Here is an 18605-nt window from a genome sequence, read left to right as displayed (position 1 = left end):
ATAAATTATACATAATCTACGATATAACTTATATCATGATTTTTTAATATTGGATAGATATTTATGGAGGATCATGTAATTTTACAAAATTTTTATAGTGAAAAAGAAGACTACCTAGTTCAATTAATATCTCTTAATATCTATAATAAAATTCCTTTCCGAACAATTATTCTAAAGATTAGGTAACTCTTTCAGTGAATGAATTTTTGTTTCCATAAATTAATATTCGAAATGGCTGTCGTCTAAAGAATCCAATTCTGAATGTTCTATTTGTTTCAGTATACATAATAGCCTTTTTCAAACATTGAATTTCGGGGAAAAAGAGTCTGTCGTGAGCCTAAATAAATTGTCCTCGATTAGCAGTAGGTCATTTGGCAACAAAGGACTTGACCTCAAATTCTGTCTCAGAACTCTCGTAAATTTTTTATTTTCCTAATTTTTGCCTCGTTCTCTATGATACAAGACATTTTGTTCTCACGTTTAAATATCTTTTATATTTCTCAATTTTCATTATCATAAATAGGGCAATATCAAGCAAATTGAAAATTTTCCTCAATTTAACTGACCAAATCAGTCTACTTTCCTAAGAAGTAACTCAACGCATTATTCAATTGACAATCTCTAAATTTTATTATTTTTAATTCCTTGATCTTTAAAAGGTTAATTACTACCCCATCATCCACCGTTTCTAAACGACACACCAGTATACCCTAAAAATCTGCGTTCACAGAATATAGAACGTACAATCACATCCATCGTGTAGCCCGACGTTGGAAAAATCGATACCCTTCAGTTTTTAGAACTGACGAAGATATTATTATCGCGACGTTGCTAGTAACCTGATGCCATAGTCAATCGAGCAGAACGTAGAATCGATATATACACACACGTAAGGGAAACGTTCGAAAGAAAAGGAAAAAAATAAAATGATGAAAAAAGAGAGAAGTTTCAACGTGTGTATACCGGTTATTGAGTATACGAGGTGGTCGAAGTCCGGAAAGCAGTTACGAAGTTCATTGCGCCACGTAATTAAAGCGCGAAGCTGGTGAACAATGCGAGAACCGTCGATGCCGGTTCGCCCTTCAAACAAAACCTCTTCACCTCGCGCCGTTTTGCGTAACAGACTTTAATGACTGTGAACGAAGCTCGCCGGAGGAATCGTATCTTCATTCATTTCCGATAATCAGCAAAGAGCTAATGGAGATCTGCTGATGCCCTGATGTTCCTTGGTTTAGAGTAATGACTTCAGAAGAATAGGTATTTTCGTTGGTCCTTGAGGGATATTCGTGTGTGTAATCGTTAAAAGGTTGTCGTGAGTAGAAGATTCATCATCTATAATGAATTAAAAATTAGTTACGAAGAATAATGAGTTAGCGAACAATGAGACAATAGACAGTAATATATTATGCTAGAAATTATTAGAGAGACAAAATATAAATCTTTGACTGTTACTTGCTGAAAATTATAAGTAAGAATAATATAATAAAAGTAAAAGTAAAGACTATATAACGACGATCTGGAGGGACTTGTTGAAGAAAATGCCAAATCTTCTGGGCATTGTGTTCACCAGCCTACTCATTTCAATTATTAGTGGTAAAAAACCAATAAGATCGAGTGCCTATACTCGAAGCGATACTCACGTTTTCGAGGAATCGTTGAGGAGCTATTTTCGTAGCTCGCCGAGAAACGCCGTTTGTTTTGTTGGTTCTCTAAAGCACGATTGTGTACTCGAGTGTATTCAAGTATATATTCGCGATCCACGACGAATCACTGGAGAAAACACCGAATCCCTTCCGTTTCGTTCGAATTTAGTTACATCTCTTTGGATGATTTGAAACACTTGAATAAACTGCCGGTTTTGCTTCTTCGAGTTCGGAAGTAGTTTGAATGTCATCCTCGAAATCTTGAAAACAAATTCAACAATTTAATTAGTATTTAATAATTTGATATATTCTTTTATTCAAATGAATAATTTTACGAATGGAATTTTTTGTTATACGATATATAGGAAATAATCATTGTTTAGAGTTTCATGAATAATGACTTAAGTAAATGTTTCGAGTTATCACGTTAAATTTAATACTGCGATGGCAAAGCTTTTAAGAAAAAAATAACTTTTGTTATCTGAAGTATGACTGTTAAAATTAATAAAAATATATTTTTTATCGAATGTTCGTATCATTGAAAAATGTTTTTCTTCTTGAAACAAAGGATGATAGTTATGCGACACTTCGTGTATTTTTAGCTTTGTACAGTAGTCATTACTCGTAAGAACACATACCAGGCTGTGGAATTTTAACGAGCAAAGATAAGAATTAAATTGCGTCGAATTTAATTGAATAGCATACTTGTTACACTTAAATAAAGTTTTGAATAATGTTTCACGTTAATGTCGAATGAATGAAAGTTTAATTTATAAAATTAACAATAAGTGATCGTAACGAAATAACGTATACTTGTTAATTAGAAGCTATCAGTACCGGTATATTTTTGTTGTACGACAATTGCGTTACGCAATTATGCAATTAACGGGGCCACTTTATACTTGGTTATTAACTTGTTGTTAAACATTTTTAATTTACTGCAAGACACTTAGCATTCAATGAATTAAAGAGTATCTCAGAATAATAGAACGTTGATTTGATAAATTGCCTACAGTGTAATAACATGTTAATCTGTAGCGAGATACATTGAATTAAGTTTTAACGCAGAATTTACGTCTTCCATGTATCTTCCAAATAAAAAAAATATGTAAAGTATATAGATTGATTTGTAAAAGTTTGTTTAATTTTGACAGATTATATAAGATAATTTTCTGGTAAGGAACGTGTTGTTAAGAAAATAAAAATAGTAATTTTGTAATTACAATTATATTAGTGATATTCTATTTAAATATATAAATTATCAATTAGTAGAATATTATTTAGAATATTGGCAAAGGAATCTCTTATAAATAATACAAATATTTACGTTGGAATATAATATGTAAGTACATTAGAACTCGGCATAACTGTATTACAATCAAAAGCAAGATAGAAGTTTACTTCGATCCGACTACCTCAAGCTCTACGATAATAACCTAATAGAAATTTCATGTGATCGCCATAGTTGCCAAAGTAACTTGTAGAACGTGCAGTAACTAGACCATGAACAGTCTATCATAACTAGGTTGCATATACGTAAAATAAAAATAATATATCGGTAGTCAAAAACTCAATAACAAAATCAATATAATATAAAATTAAAAATGATATCGATACCCATACAAATAGTTTCTTAAAAACCTATATTGTATTATTATTGATATGTAATTCATATAAAATTACGAATGTTTCAATTATAATTAGATAATGGTCTAAAGTGATCAATCTTAATTAATATAAAAGAAAAGTGAATTATTCAATTAAAATCTGTTAAAAACATAACGAGTTAAAAAATTTTTTTACTATCGCTTTTATCTGATAATATAGTGCTATAAAAAAGAGATAAAATGATTAACGCGATTTCTCTAATGTAAAAGATTCCTTTACAAGTATTAATTTACTACCTTATCGACCGGTTACATAACCGGTTCACGCACTATACGCACAACTTTCATGCGCTTTTAGAACTCCATGTTTATTGCCCGTTTCGAAGAACATTTCGTTTTTCTTTATAGTTCCTTTCTATCGTGAGTTTCCTGAACGCGTTTGCATTGGTGCAACTGATGAACTTTAGCGATGATTCGCCTTCGGGCGAATGCGAACACAATGCACAGGAACGAAGTTTTGCAATGACAGAAAGCGGGCCATCACGATGGCACGATTTTATGTTACCTCCGGGTGGCAAACAAACGGCGATTGTTACGATTTATTCTCCGTTCGTGGTCGCATGCTACGTAACAAGATCGAAGATAAACATGTTTTAATCGATCCTGTATCGAATATTCTCGTTGCATGCTGCTCGATCGATTATCGGAGTCCCTGAAAACAAGTATTATTTCCTTTTTATTTATCTTTTGCTACTGCATATTGAATATAAAAAATGTCCTACTTTATTAAAAATTGCTTGAATCTAATCTAGAAATAAGTGACGTAAATAATATAATTCTTGAAAAGGAATGGTATAATCTGTACTTTCATTTGTATCTTTGTGTTAAATATTGTATTGAAAATTGTTTATCAAGTTACAGTGTTCTTGTATTAATATTTGTCCATGTATTCGTAGTTGCTCTCAATAATAAGATTTCTAAATATAATAATTATACCAAGTATAGGCTTCGATTGTATACTTCTATTACATAGTGGAGAGTTATATTCTAAAGGTACATGAGCATTGCCTTACAGCTTTAAAGACAAAATTAAAATAAAATTTCAAAATCCTTAAGTATCATTTAGATACCAGGATATATGAAATATCTTGGGGTGTATAGTCAACTTGCAACGGAAGTAATGCAAATAATAATTCGATCGTTTTTGAAACGTGTAATTTTATTGCGAATATAATTTATGAATACTTCACCCGCGGGTCATTGCAAAATACAGTTGAAGAAACGATTAAATCGTGACTCTTCCGTACTAAGCAGAAATGAAATTATTGTGTTCCAATTTACAGATTATTGAAAAAAATATACGTATAATGCGTATCTTATTAGTAAGTCTTGTTTATTTAAAACATATTCATGTTTTGATTAAGTACACTGCAAGTCAGATCGTTTCATTAAAATATAACAGACAAATTCAAAGATGTTTCCGGATCATATTTCGCTAGAATCGCGAATTTACCAAGAGAGTAATCTGTGAAAATACGCAGCGGCAGAAACAGCCAAAGACATCAATCTCTCGGAGCATAGCAATGTCCGAACCTTTTTTCCCTCCCTCGTTCTTTCACTCGATTTCCCTTCCTCTCGGCACTTTCATTCTAAATGCAACCTGTCTCCGATCCATTTGTCGGACAACAGTCGATGAGTCATTCCTCTTATTGATTTCTCCGTTTCGTTCTTCTGAGAAATCCTTCTCAGGGGTAATATAGTAAAAATTATTGATAATCACGAAGCAAAGAACTAAAGTAAGGAAGTAACAGTTCGAACCAACTCGAGGGAATTTGTTTCCTGTAATGTCACGCGGCACCGCTCGATCGAAGCTCCATCATGCGGAATTCTTAACGAACTGAATTGAAATGATCTATACCATTGGTATATATCTTTCTTAACTTCAATCATGTCGTTATCCTCGATTGTGATTTTCTAGAAAGATGTTAATTGCTTTGATTCGTCGACTACTTTCTGATTCATTTTTTCAAACAGTATCTCCCATGAATTATGAAGTAGTTGTCGAGTGGTTTCCACGTTCCATTAAGTTAACGACCAACGAGCTCTTGTTGTTTCCCTGGGTGTATTGCCGATAAAAGTAATTGTCGTTCTCGTCGGGAGTCTCGTTTCCATGATTTCTTTGTTACCTATGTGAACCTGATAGGTCGCGGTCGATTGTTGACGATTCGAACGAATGGTCGGAGGTTTTAAATTGAAGTATTGACTCAGAGAAGTTATTGGATCGACACTAAATACGGGAATTTGCGATATGAACGAACGTTGAAGCGAGTTGATGGGAAATCGAGTAGCTTGATTGTTGAATATTATTTTATTTTATTTCTTTAAAAGGAAAGTAATACTTCTATATTATTATAATATAGAATGATTGATTGAAAAGAAATACATTTTTATATATTATAAAAGCAGGTTAATACATTTACAGATTTAATTCATTTAAATTAAAGTATTATTTTCTAATAAATATCTACTGATAATTAGATATATTACAAATTACAGAGCATTTCTTTACAAGTTATTTTGTGTCTAAAATATAAGAAAATAAAGATCACCTTTTTCAAATATTTTTCAAGTTGATTTATCAAAACTATTGAAATAACCGCTTTGAGTTAAAGGTGTTCATAGGTTGCTATAGTTTCGACGCAATTCTCAATCTTAATAGTAGAAAATTAATCGCGCGATACTTGGTTCATCAGAATAGACTGAAACTAATCAACAACACAATGAAGCACGTCGTGGCAAATAGTGCTCGTGCATTCTACGAATATCTCGAATGCTCTTGGAACCCTTGAGAATGTTCACTGTAGGCGCAATAACCAACGAAGAAATCTAGCTTTTATTGATTGCTCTGACATTTAGATAACTGACTAAAAGGCTACCTTGGATTTCACGTAGGTAGTTAATTGTCTGCGAATAAATTTCACCGTATACATTGCATTGCAAAGTAGGATGGTCCTTAGGACTTCTTCAGTGACTACAAATAAGGAATAAATTTGCTACATATGTAGTAGTATTTATTCGTATAAAATCAGTATAAGTCGAATTTTTTCAGGTCATTTTCTAATTTAACAACTAAATTTGCTAGAACAAAACAGGTGGAATAGATAAATCTAAAAGATTAATATACTTACATACATAATCCACTGTAATATTTTATGGTTTATATATAGTATTTGAAAGAATTCATACATTATTTTTTATTTTTTTATTTAAGTTATTTACTTTCTTTTACTGCAGTTATACGTTAATGAAGATGATTATAGTACTTGAGAAACTATGGAATCATACTGATAACAAATTATACACAAAAAATTCTTTATCAATAATCAGAAAATTATGATCAATGCCACCTGATATTATTTTTATTTAGAAATGAAATTTATATTTGCAATATTATCTACCTAAAATATAAATACATGATAATAATTTAATAATTTTTATTAATTTAAAAATGTTATATATTTGAAATTTTATTTTTAATTAAACACAACGACCTTCATCTGCTTTAAAGATCTGTTTCTCCACGAAAAATTTATAAATTAAATTATATATCATAAAATATTTATACGTAATTCTCACCTGAGGCTGCAGAAGAAATTTTTCATAATTTACGCAACGTAAACGAATACACTGTATGAATATGTGAAAATTCATTTCCCTGAAAACATGTTTTCGTTTCAACCATTACCTCATTTTCTTTCTCGACAATTCACTAGCTTTTGAAATTGTGAATAATTTACATAGTTATAACATTACAAAATACTTTACAGACACGCTATTGTACCACGCAAACATATGATATTCTTCTTTCTTCATCATTAATTAGTATAACTTTCTAATTTCTTATAATATAACTAAAGAACCTTATTTTATTTTTACTTCAGATATTCCTACTTTAGAAATTTCGCCAAAGCGACTTAAAATTCTGAATATAAGAAGTTTAACAAGCAGGTTTTTATAATTATGAGTCAAGTTAACGAATTGATGACTAATCGGCAAATGACCTTCGTTTCACGTATAACTTGCTTCTTGCATACACAAGCTTTGCGTGTAACCTAGGCTCACAGTGATTTCGAAAATCTTATGAAAGAAGATCGTGAGATCAGTTGCATCTAATTTCGCAAGCAATAAATAACGTTACTCCAAAATGTACCTCCACGATTTATCTGCTCTGTAATTATTATTGGAAAATTATATTAAACTTAATTTTAACTTAGTTTTATTATGTAATACAGATAAAATGGCAGATGATGGAGCAGGAGGATCAGGAAATAGCAGCAGCGGAGAGGCAAGTCGGTTGCAGCTGCTGCAAGAAATGCAGCAGCAAAATTTTGATAGCATTCGATTTGCATCGTACCGTACTGCATGCAAATTGCGATTCATCCAAAAAAAAGTTCATCGTGAGTATGAAAAATATAATATAGTAACAACAAAAAACATAGCCTTATGAGATTTTGTACAGATTATTATAAATTATTATAAATTATTATAAATTATTATAAATTATTATATTATTATAAATTATTATATTATTATAAATTATTATAAATCGAAATTGTAAATGAAATATCCTTTAGAAATATTCGATATGTTCTATCATGGCTGTAGAAAGCACTAACCAGATTAAATCACTATAGGAAAGTTGGAATTATTCAGAGTTCAAACGACAGTAAGGAATCCCTCTTCAAATATAGTTTACTTAACACTAGAAATCCTTTAGTATTACTGAGATCTATTCTAGGAAGATTTGAGTCGCATGGGCTATTTGATGGTAGAGAGCGCTTAGCTTCATAGACCATTTGATGCCAAGAAGTGTTTAGTACCGTGTTCTATTTGACACTATGAAGCAGGCGACTTTAAGGTAGATTGTGAAGTCTTAGCGTCTCCAAGTGATCTGAGGTTTAAAAATCTCTGAGGCATTTGAGATTCTGCGAATCTTTACTCTGCAGCCTTTAGAGAGCCTTAGAGCACGGGCCATCCAGGGACTCTGGGCCTTCCACTCTTTGAAACCCTGGAGCAAACGGCTTTCTGATGTCAAGTGGTTCATGAAGTTGAGCATCCTCTAGTGTCAAATGGTCCATAATACGAAGGATTTCATGGTGTCAAGTGGTCCAAAGAACCAAGGACTTCCTGGTACCAAATGTGGTCATGTATATACTTCTATAGTCGAAATAATCCGTAATGTATATTATATACTACTATTTTGATGCAATCTATACTTATTTTTGCGAATATGTTTTTTATATAATATGAAGTAGACTAATATACAGGGTGTTTTGTATCGTATTCCATATATCTGTTTATCTAGATATCAATTTTTATTATATATGTTTTGAAGTTAAGCAGTTAAAATTGGCCTGCATTAAGAAACTCTGTATAATTCCGAATATTTTAATATTTAAGTTCTGTTATGCTATAAATATGGAGAAATGCCTTATATTTTTCTTGGTGTATTCAAATATCAGATTCTTACGTCTTGTACTATGACTGTGTACAATTTATCTAAAGTATAGAAACGAATTAAAATGATCAGTCGTCTCGAATATTTTCATTTGTTATATATTAAACATTTTCTATTGTGCATAGTACACAACGTGGACATATGGAACGTAATCGAAGCATTTCGGGAAAATGGTTTAAACACATTGGAACCATCGAGTACGTTGGGAGTTTCGAGGCTAGAAACTTTATTGTCTTCCTTATTTCATGCTCTTAATAAACGAGTGCCTGTTTCGCAACAAGCCAAAGTCGATGCTACAACCGCTCTGTTGATGAACTGGTTACTTGCAGCCTATACTACAGGGTATACATAGATATTGAATTTTAAATAAATTATAGTCAAATTGTAGTTGTTTAGAAAATTAAACAAAAACTTTTTCACAGGGAAAACAATAAAATATCCGTTTTTTCGGTAAAAGTAGCGCTGGCTACGTTATGTGCTGGAAAACTCATGGACAAATTTCGATGTAAGTTAGTTTTCTTACTTTACTATTTTTTATTTTTTATTTAGCAAACTACTTGTGTTTGCAAGTAATTTAATTAATTTAAACTACTTGTCATGCAGATATATACTCGCAAATATCGGATAGCAATGGTCACATGATACACTGGAGATTCTCTGAGTATTTAAAGGAAGTTCTAGCGTTAACGGCTGCGGTTTATGAATCGCCGTCATTTGGATACTCTGAGGGTCTCGCCAATTCAATATTTCCTCAAGTAAGTTCGTTAAAATGAACTTCTGTCCATATGCTCGATAATTGGAAAACTTCTTTGAACAAAATGCAACTCGGAAATGAGTATCGTTGGGTGTCACACCGTGTTTCAGAATTCAAAAGTCACGGTTAACGATTTTTTGGATACGCTTATGTCTGATCCAGGACCACACTGTTTAATATGGCTTCCATTGTATCATAGAATGGCTGCCGTTGAAACAGGTAATTTTCCAGATTTTAAATTACTGCCGAATTAAAGAATCCCATAACATAAGAAAATTATATAATTAGTGGATTTTGTGTTTTAAAGTGCAATCGAATATTCCCATCGAGAATATGGTCTGGCAATCATTCCAAGAAGAAATACCGTTTCTAGATAATTTTGAATGAATAAAAATTTGATTTAGTAAACACTTGGAAAAATAATTATTAAAATAACTTATGTCAAATCATTTTTAATTTAAAATCTACGAAAAATAATGTAGAATGCTTTCATAGTGACAACCTTGGGTTCTTTTACTTTCATGAACATCTCTTGGAATCAAGTTTATCTGCCTGATGATCATGTGTTTTAAGTAATCCTAGACGAATTATCATATTCCATCTTCCTCTGAAGAATATTTCAACTACGAATACAAATTATTATATTTTTTTTTCTTTCTTTCTTTTTCTTGATATAATTTCTTCTTGAAAATATTTTACATAGGATTGAAAGACTTTCACTTGAAATTGTTTTATTCTTATATAAAGAAATATAATGATTTAATTGTTTTAAATGATCTATTAACTAAGATGTAAACTGCAACTGAATTATTCGATCATGTGCGATCTTTCAGTGGCCCATCCTGTCATGTGTGACGCGTGTCATAAAGAGAACTTCACCGGCTTCCGATACAGATGTCAGAAATGCCACTCATACCAGCTCTGCCAAGACTGTTTTTGGCGTGGTAAAGTTTCTGGGACACATAATAACGATCACGAAACGAGGGAGTACAGTAGTTTTGTACGTGTTGAACAGAACTTCCAAAGTTTCAAACTTTTCCATGAATAAATAGTAATATGTATCTTTTACGTGACATTAATTTACTCTGTTTGTTCTATAGAAATCGCCGAGTAAACAAATTGGACATTCCTTGCGGAAAAGCTTTAGATGCGTACCTGAGAAGGGAAAGAATAGTTTACCAAGATTTCCTGATCAACCCGAGAAGACGTTAGATTTGTCACACATAGTGTGAGTGGCTATCATACTCGATATGTATAACCGTCGACGTGAACGCGATTCTTCAATCCAAAATAAATTCCCTGCATTGCAGCCCACCATCACCTTTACCATCTCACAACGGTTTTCCAGATCCAGGTTTTATGGCTCCTTTTGATTCTGGATCGCTGGATAGCCGTTCTACTTTAAGGAGGTAAGCGTAAAACAAATCGAAATTGCACAGCTTATATATACTAAACGTGCACGTAACGAGTCACTATTTTATTTATTTTTTTTTTTTTTTTATTCATACATTATACAGCATGGATAGTTCAAGACTGGACGATGAACATAAATTAATAGCACGATACGCACAAAGGTTGGCTCAGGAAGCTAGGACTATGGTAAGACATCTTATTTATTTTAAAATATTAATTTATTAACATATTAACTATAAAATACTAACTATCTTATTTATTCTAAATTACTAACATTTAATGTTTATTGTTTATTTTTCTATACGACTGCTTGGATATACGTTCAATGTTTTGTTTTAATGTTATAATAATTATATAATTTCATATTGCTTACATAAGAAACTATAAGTATGATTACTAATAAATATAAAATTATTCGAAGAATTAGTTTTTAAGTTACTCTAACAAATATCAGAATCTCTTATGTAAAATTAGTGAGAATATCTAAAATAATATAGCTTAATGTAGTTTAAAAAATAAATGCATGAAACTTTATGCAAAACCCATTGTTGTTAATACATTAAGTCAGTAAATGTAATTAAATATTCAGCTGAATCGTGACTTTATGTGACTAATTTTAATTTCATAACTACACAGCCCCGTGCCACATCCAGAATGTCGCAAGCTGACCAAGCAGTAAGTACGCGAAATTTTAATTGTCACTCATATTTTCAAATAAAATTCATTCATTTGACAAATAATTTGAAAGCACGATTTTTATGTTACAGGGTAGGGCACCATCTGATGCCAATTTGTCCTCATTAGATGCCTCAAGAGCACAACGCGAACTTATATCGCAATTAGAAGCAAAAAACAAGGAAATAATGCGCGAGATTGCAAGGTTAAGGTATACCTGTGTCGTTTATTTCCTTTATATCAAGCCTAAACCTCGAGATCATCCTGTCGAACCATCCTAGGATCATGCATGTTAAAAATACATTCTGTTTCGCTTCTGTCACTTTGGTTGCATAGGATGTATATATTAGTGCTGAAGACATCACAACAATAAATACTAACAAATACAATTTTCCCTTCCTGTATGCAATTACATTCATATTTCGTTTATATAACTCTATGAGTAACTTAGATTTGAAAAGTTAAATCTAAAGTAATAACTAACATCGGTAATCTCCTGCTTGTGACTGACATCTTTTTGCACTAGTTTCTTAAGGATTTCAGATCATTTAAAACGTTTCTTCCTGTCTTCTATTTTAATTTTTCTTAGTTTTCGATATATATCCATTAATCGTAAATTTAGAATAATTAAATAAGTCTATTTTGTATAAAGATTATATAACAAAATTAATATTAAATTATTTTAGTTTAATGTCAATTTAATTTTTAAAACTAATAGACTCACTAGATTCACACACATACACCACATTGATAAGATGTTCTTGCTTCAGCTTGTAGCTAGTGAAATGGAATATCTGAAAAAATTAAAAGGATATTCCAGTTTTTGTTTTCATACTAATATTTATCGTATTAACGTTGTATTTAACTACAGGAGGCAACAAGAGATAGAAGCAGCTGGTTTAGAAAATCCGGCATTGATGTCAGAACTAAGAGCTTTGAGACAAAGAAAAGATGAATTAGAAACTCATTTAGCAACGTTACAAGATTCTAGAAGACAGTTAATGGTTCAGCTAGAAGGTTTAATGAAAAATGTTAAAGGTATTATTTTAAGAAAAAATGACTAATTTTTGTTTGTTTCAATTTCAATTCATAATCTAATAGTTGGATATTTTTATTATCGTAGAATCATCAGGCATCTCCAAGATCAACACCCAATAGTTCGCCACGAAGTACAAAATCGCCACCTTTACCGCCCGGTGCTGTACCAAGTAGTAGATCAGCTCCACCAACACCAGGTGGTCCACTTTCTACAACACCACAACAACAGCAGCAACAACAATCACAAAGTCAACAACAAATGTCTCAAAGCTATCAGAGTCCTGTTCCACCGACATCAGTGGCGAGTGTAACCAATAATACCATGCTGGGAACGATACAAAATCCTATTCCAGATAACTTATCATGTGTTGGAGGTGACGTAAGGTAGGCGGGCATATGAAAAATCTCTGTTAAAAGTCAATAAAAAAATAGTCAAAGATAAAAAGACATGAAGCAGCAAACGAAAAATGAAATTACAATCTTTGTATAAAACATTGTTGAATGATTTAAGTAGTCTTGAATTTAGTTAAAAATTATAATTAACGAAATATCAGAAATATATTGACAAAATTTAAATGTGCATAATATTTGTAAAAACAAGAAAATATTCGCTCCTTGTTTTATTAATATTTTCTACTATCATTTCGTGTTAATATATTTGTGAGATTTTTATGTAAGAATTATTTGTACAAAGATTTTTAACGTATTTAAATATTAAAAAAAATTACTTTTATACAAAGTAACAAAATTTTATATATTATCAACATTTACTGTGCACTCCACGCCATATTGAAAACAGTCATTATTACTTAATTTTTATAAGTAATAAGAAATTATGTTTAAGCTATATGAAGAAATCAGTCATATTTCACAAGTGTATTTATAATTTAAAAAATAACACTACTAGTTACATTTATTTTTATAATATATACATTTATTTAAAATTGATTTCTTCTAAATACACAGTGCTAGTTATAATAAAATTGTAGCTGCACCCTATAAAAAAGAATTCGCACAGTAATCCTATCTATAATTGTTGCATGTAAATATTAATGAGAATATATTTTTTATCAACTAGTAACAAGAATATTATTGGTACTAGTTGAGTAATTAATGATTTTTATATTTTAAAACATTCCTACATTGATCATATTGCGAATTCTGATTGGAGTTTTTGTTAAAAAAGTTATTATATTTATAAATCGTTGCTTTTTGCTATTTTGTGACGCTTTTAAGCTCGATTAAATTTTTATGGTCTTATGTTATTGATTATATCTTTATTTTCCTCTATTGCATTTAATTTGTGAAATATTGCACGCATGTGTATTATATAGAAAGATACAACTGACATTAATGTACCTTAAAGAGCATGTTGAAATGTTTTATTACTTTACTATATTAGAAAAACGTTGTTATACTTTTCTTATATAGAATTGTACAATTATTACCTATATTATTTCTTTTTTTAATAAATTAAGGTAGTCTTTATGTATTAAGTACGTCCTATTCTTAGTTGCATATATTCTTTCACCTATCTTTTAAAATAATGTTATGAAATTCACAAAATATATGTACTTAATACATTATGTATAATACATTATGTATCATCTTATATAATGATATCTATTTTTGATAAACATTAATAATGCAAGTTAATTATATATTTAATATATATATATATATGTTCCGTCCGAAAATTTGAAGACAAGATATTCGGATCGGCGTCCTCTTACAAACGCAGACTGTTTCAAATTCAACAAAAGTTTATTTACAATATTTCCAAGTATTGCAGGGTTTAGTTTGACTGAGTAGCTATCATTAGTTGACTCGTGTAACTCGTGTGTAACTGTCCGATTTCGTGTGATATTGCGTGTTTATAGTTCGCAATGTGGACGTGATTAGTGGACGTGTCGTGTAAGTGGTGAATGTCTCTCTTTCCATTGGTTGTGTGATTGTTAGAGGATGTGTCTTGGGTTTCGGTAGGTTTTGATGCAGAGGGAAGTTTAAACAAACTCGGAAAGTTTAATTTCGGTAATGGTTTATGAGGGCTCAACTCAGGTAATGGCAAGGAAACTTAAGGAAGCCGAGTCTCGCGGATACTAGTAATAAAGAAATAAACCGTCGTCCAAGACTCGGAGCCTTGCTGTTCAAGGGTGCATCTGGGTAGCGAATGTGGTCTATTGATGGAAGAAAAGGTTCGGGAGGATTCAGGCTAATTGTCCCCTTGTCTGCTTTAGAGTTTGCTGGTAGCTTATAAGTTTTAGGCGTCCGTGGACTATGGACCCTTGGCCATAAAGAATTAATCTAAAGTTCCCTAATCGCTGACCTTCGGTCTTTGAGGATAAGGAATTTGCTGATTTGGTTAATTGCCACTTCGTCGGTCGAGGATTAGAAGTCTTAGGAGTCCGCAATTCAGGGGGCCTTGGTCGAAAAGGAATAAACCATAGTCTCCTTAGCTCGGGCTTTCGGTCTTTGGAAATGAACGGACAGAGTGAACAATATATATATATATATGTATATATAGCCCAAATAATATTTAACATTTCATCAAAGTATCAACTATATATTTCGAAAATTTTAACAAAATATTATAGTATAAACATTATAAATTAGACATAAATATATTTAGATTTTTAAAAACTAATCTATAAAGAACAAAATTACCAAACAGACAAGATCAATAATATACTATAAACAAATTTCAATAAACAAAATTATATTATACAATAAAAATTTTGTTCGTGAAATTTCTATACTGCTTTATTTTGGTATTGCATGTATATGCTAGCATAATATTAATTTGAAATATGTAAATATTTCGATATTTGATCATTTGATTTCAATGTAATGACACGTGAAAAATTTTCAATCCTAAATGCTTGCACAATAAGCATGGCATGTCACAATCTTGACTTAGTTTTTATTTGGAAGTCGCTTTATGCAAAGAAAATAGAGATTTTCGATATCAGGTCTGCGTTCAGGACAAACAGCTTGCCAGGAAGTGGTTCCAGCAGTGCGAATAATAGCTTGGGCCGATCCCCGATCCTTACGAAATGACTTATTGGTAGCTGCTGACAGTGTTACTAATGCCATGTCGACACTCGTGAGGGAATTGAATTCGGGTATGTTGTATTATAAATTTTAACATACTTTGCATCAGAAATGAATGCAAAATACTTTGTAGTTCAAAGTGGCACAAAAACTTGTATTTAGCTATCATTTTTATCATAGGCCTCCTATAATTGTATATTTGGATTAGGTGTAAGGTATAGAAATCGTTATCCTTAAAATTAAAAAGTTATAGCCAATTTAAAAAGGTAACAATTAATATCTAATAAGTTTAAAATTAACGCACTATTACCTAAATTCATTAATAGAAGGGAATTTGTAAGTAGCTTAAATAAGTGAAATATTAAAAAAATAATTACCTATATATTTCTGTTTCATTTGTAATATTTTGAGTAATTAATTCATTATAGAAAAAAATTAAGGCAATATAAAATGACATATTTTAAGTAAATGTTTTTCATACATATTATACATATTTTCATACTGTTGTTCATATTAGTGTAAACAGGCATGTTTGGCAGTATTTTTCTTCTATCACATCATTAGATTTTATAGCATGTAATAATGCATTTCCCTGCCCATTTTTAGTAAAAAAGTTTTATAAACTTATAATGGAACTAAAGCGCAAATACAAGGTAAATTTCACTATTCATACATAATCGTGTATACATATTAACAAAATATAAATCAAACTATACCCAATTTTTTTCTATTCTTTAAAACACAATTCTTACATGTATCTGTAAATAAACAAAGAAAATAATTACATATTCATATTTAATCCTTAAAAAAGCAAACAAAGAATATATGATTTTATTTATGTATTAAATATGAATATTATATTGTTAAAATAGTTTTAAACTATTTCGTGTTAATTCACAAATTTACAAGACAAATAGAAAATTTTATTTTTTTATATTTAAATATATTACTGATAATTTTTTGTTTGTTTCAAAAATTCACTATATATATATATATATATATATTATATTACTTTTTTATACTATATTATGCAAGTATTAATATAATATATATACAGTATAATTCTATATATTACCTATTGTAAACAACATATTTACAAATGTAAATATTTAGTTTCTGCCTCTCTTTACACAATTTGCCTGATGTAATTCTTATTTTCTCTTACTTAGTATAGACTTAGCAAACTTTAGTCTAGAAATAGCACAGACTACACTACACGTGAAACAGCAAATGCTCATTTTAAGATAATTTATAATTCTATTAATGATTTAGAAATTATCTGAACAGAAATTGCAATTAAATAAAGATTTAAAATTATGCAATTTCCCTTCTTACATTTAGTACAACAATAAAAACTTTTTAATTTTCCATTGGCATTTTGAAATTTATTCTAAGTTTTCTAATCTTAAATACTGTAAGATCTTTAAAGTAAAGAATATATTTAAAAAATATAACTATTACCGATAACTAACATTAAAATTAAAATTTATAAATTTCCATGAAATATTTCATTTGTATTCATATATCGGCGAAAAGATAGATATTCCCATATACAAATGACACTTTAGACGTGTTGTGGAATGTGTGTGATGCACCCCCTGTGAATGTATCCTGGTGCCTTGCAGACTCAGACCAGGAGGATCATTCTCACAACTCTGGCCGAATTAACATCAGAAAGCCGCTAGGTAAGAGTTTGTTAAAATCTCGACCATTCTTGTACCTTTATACATCCTCACAAGCATTTGCAAAACATTGTATCACATGCTTCTTTTTGCATAAATATAGTTACTATATTAAGTAAACAGTTTTGGCAAACGTGTTTGTCATTTCAGAAAGTAAAGCATTAATACTAAAATTACAAACATCAGGTACACTTTTGTACTTATTAAGAACAATATTTTCTTTAGAGGTAATTAATTGGCTATTGCTCCATTCTCACTCAGTTATATATTTGTAATATATATCCCCAATTATAAATTTATAGACAGACATTTAATTTCATATTAATTATAGTAAATAATAGTATTGATATTACAAACATAGATGAATATTTTAATTAAGTAGAAATAGTATGTGACATGTGATTTTATAGGAATTAGCATTCTTTTTTTATGCAAAAGTCAAAGGATAAAATGTAAAATTAATTTGCGTGTCACAAATGCATTTATAGTTTCTTGAATGTCTAAAACTACATAATTTGTAAACCATTTCCTTATCTTCAGATTTCGAGGCCGGTGAGGATGGCGATGATAGCAGCGGGCGGTGGAAACTCGTGGCGAGAGGAATTACAACGACGTTATCAGCAAGAAAATGATTTTTTAGCTGAACTGCGTGCACGTAATGTTAACATTTCACAAACACCATCTGCCACACCATCTAGTGAACAAGAACAAGAAGAGGTGAAAGAGAAGAAGCAGATGGAGAAAAGGAGGATGAAAATGAATCCAACTGGATAGAACCAGCAAAAAATGGGTCAATCGATAAGTTTATAACATGACATTTACATGTATTCTAACGGCTTAGAAACTGCTACCAAATGAAACGCAAATAAGTTATTGTAGCTCCACTGGTTACTTATGATGGGCATATATCTGGGTGTTAGTGTGAAATATAATTAGTATGACATTAGATTTTGGACAGTATTTAAAAATCTTACATTTTCGAACCAGTACTTTTAATCAAAAGCATTGTCAGTTTAGCAAATGGAGATCGTAAGATATCTCAATGCAAATTTTAAAAAACACATAAAATTAAATAATATATACTTATAGAAGAAAAAAGCAATCTTCTTTGGTATTTGTTATTTTCTCTTTAACATATTTCATGATATACAGAATTACATTATTTTCCTTGTATTATTAAAATAGCATTTCTGTTAGCTTTATATGATATTTTAAATATTTATA

At 30.5% G+C, this 18605-nt stretch overlaps 1 protein-coding gene across 1 annotated transcript; it reads left to right on the top strand.

Moving 5' to 3' along the window:
* The first annotated feature begins 7547 nt into the window (after nucleotides 1-7547).
* LOC143220727 (dystrobrevin beta-like) lies at nucleotides 7548-18183 on the top strand. Its single transcript, XM_076446328.1, is given in 20 exon segments — nucleotides 7548-7707; nucleotides 8894-9110; nucleotides 9191-9273; nucleotides 9372-9523; nucleotides 9633-9741; nucleotides 10356-10522; nucleotides 10623-10750; nucleotides 10833-10931; nucleotides 11040-11121; nucleotides 11572-11610; nucleotides 11703-11821; nucleotides 12482-12641; nucleotides 12734-13032; nucleotides 15618-15687; nucleotides 15689-15770; nucleotides 17268-17384; nucleotides 17922-17956; nucleotides 17958-18090; nucleotides 18093-18158; nucleotides 18161-18183. Coding segments are annotated over 20 exon segments (2340 nt in total).
* Nucleotides 18184-18605: the final 422 nt, after the last annotated feature.

Source organism: Lasioglossum baleicum, unplaced genomic scaffold, assembly GCF_051020765.1.
Source record: "Lasioglossum baleicum unplaced genomic scaffold, iyLasBale1 scaffold1482, whole genome shotgun sequence".
NCBI lineage: Eukaryota > Metazoa > Arthropoda > Insecta > Hymenoptera > Halictidae > Lasioglossum > Lasioglossum baleicum.
This window is presented reverse-complemented; position numbering and strand designations above follow the sequence as displayed.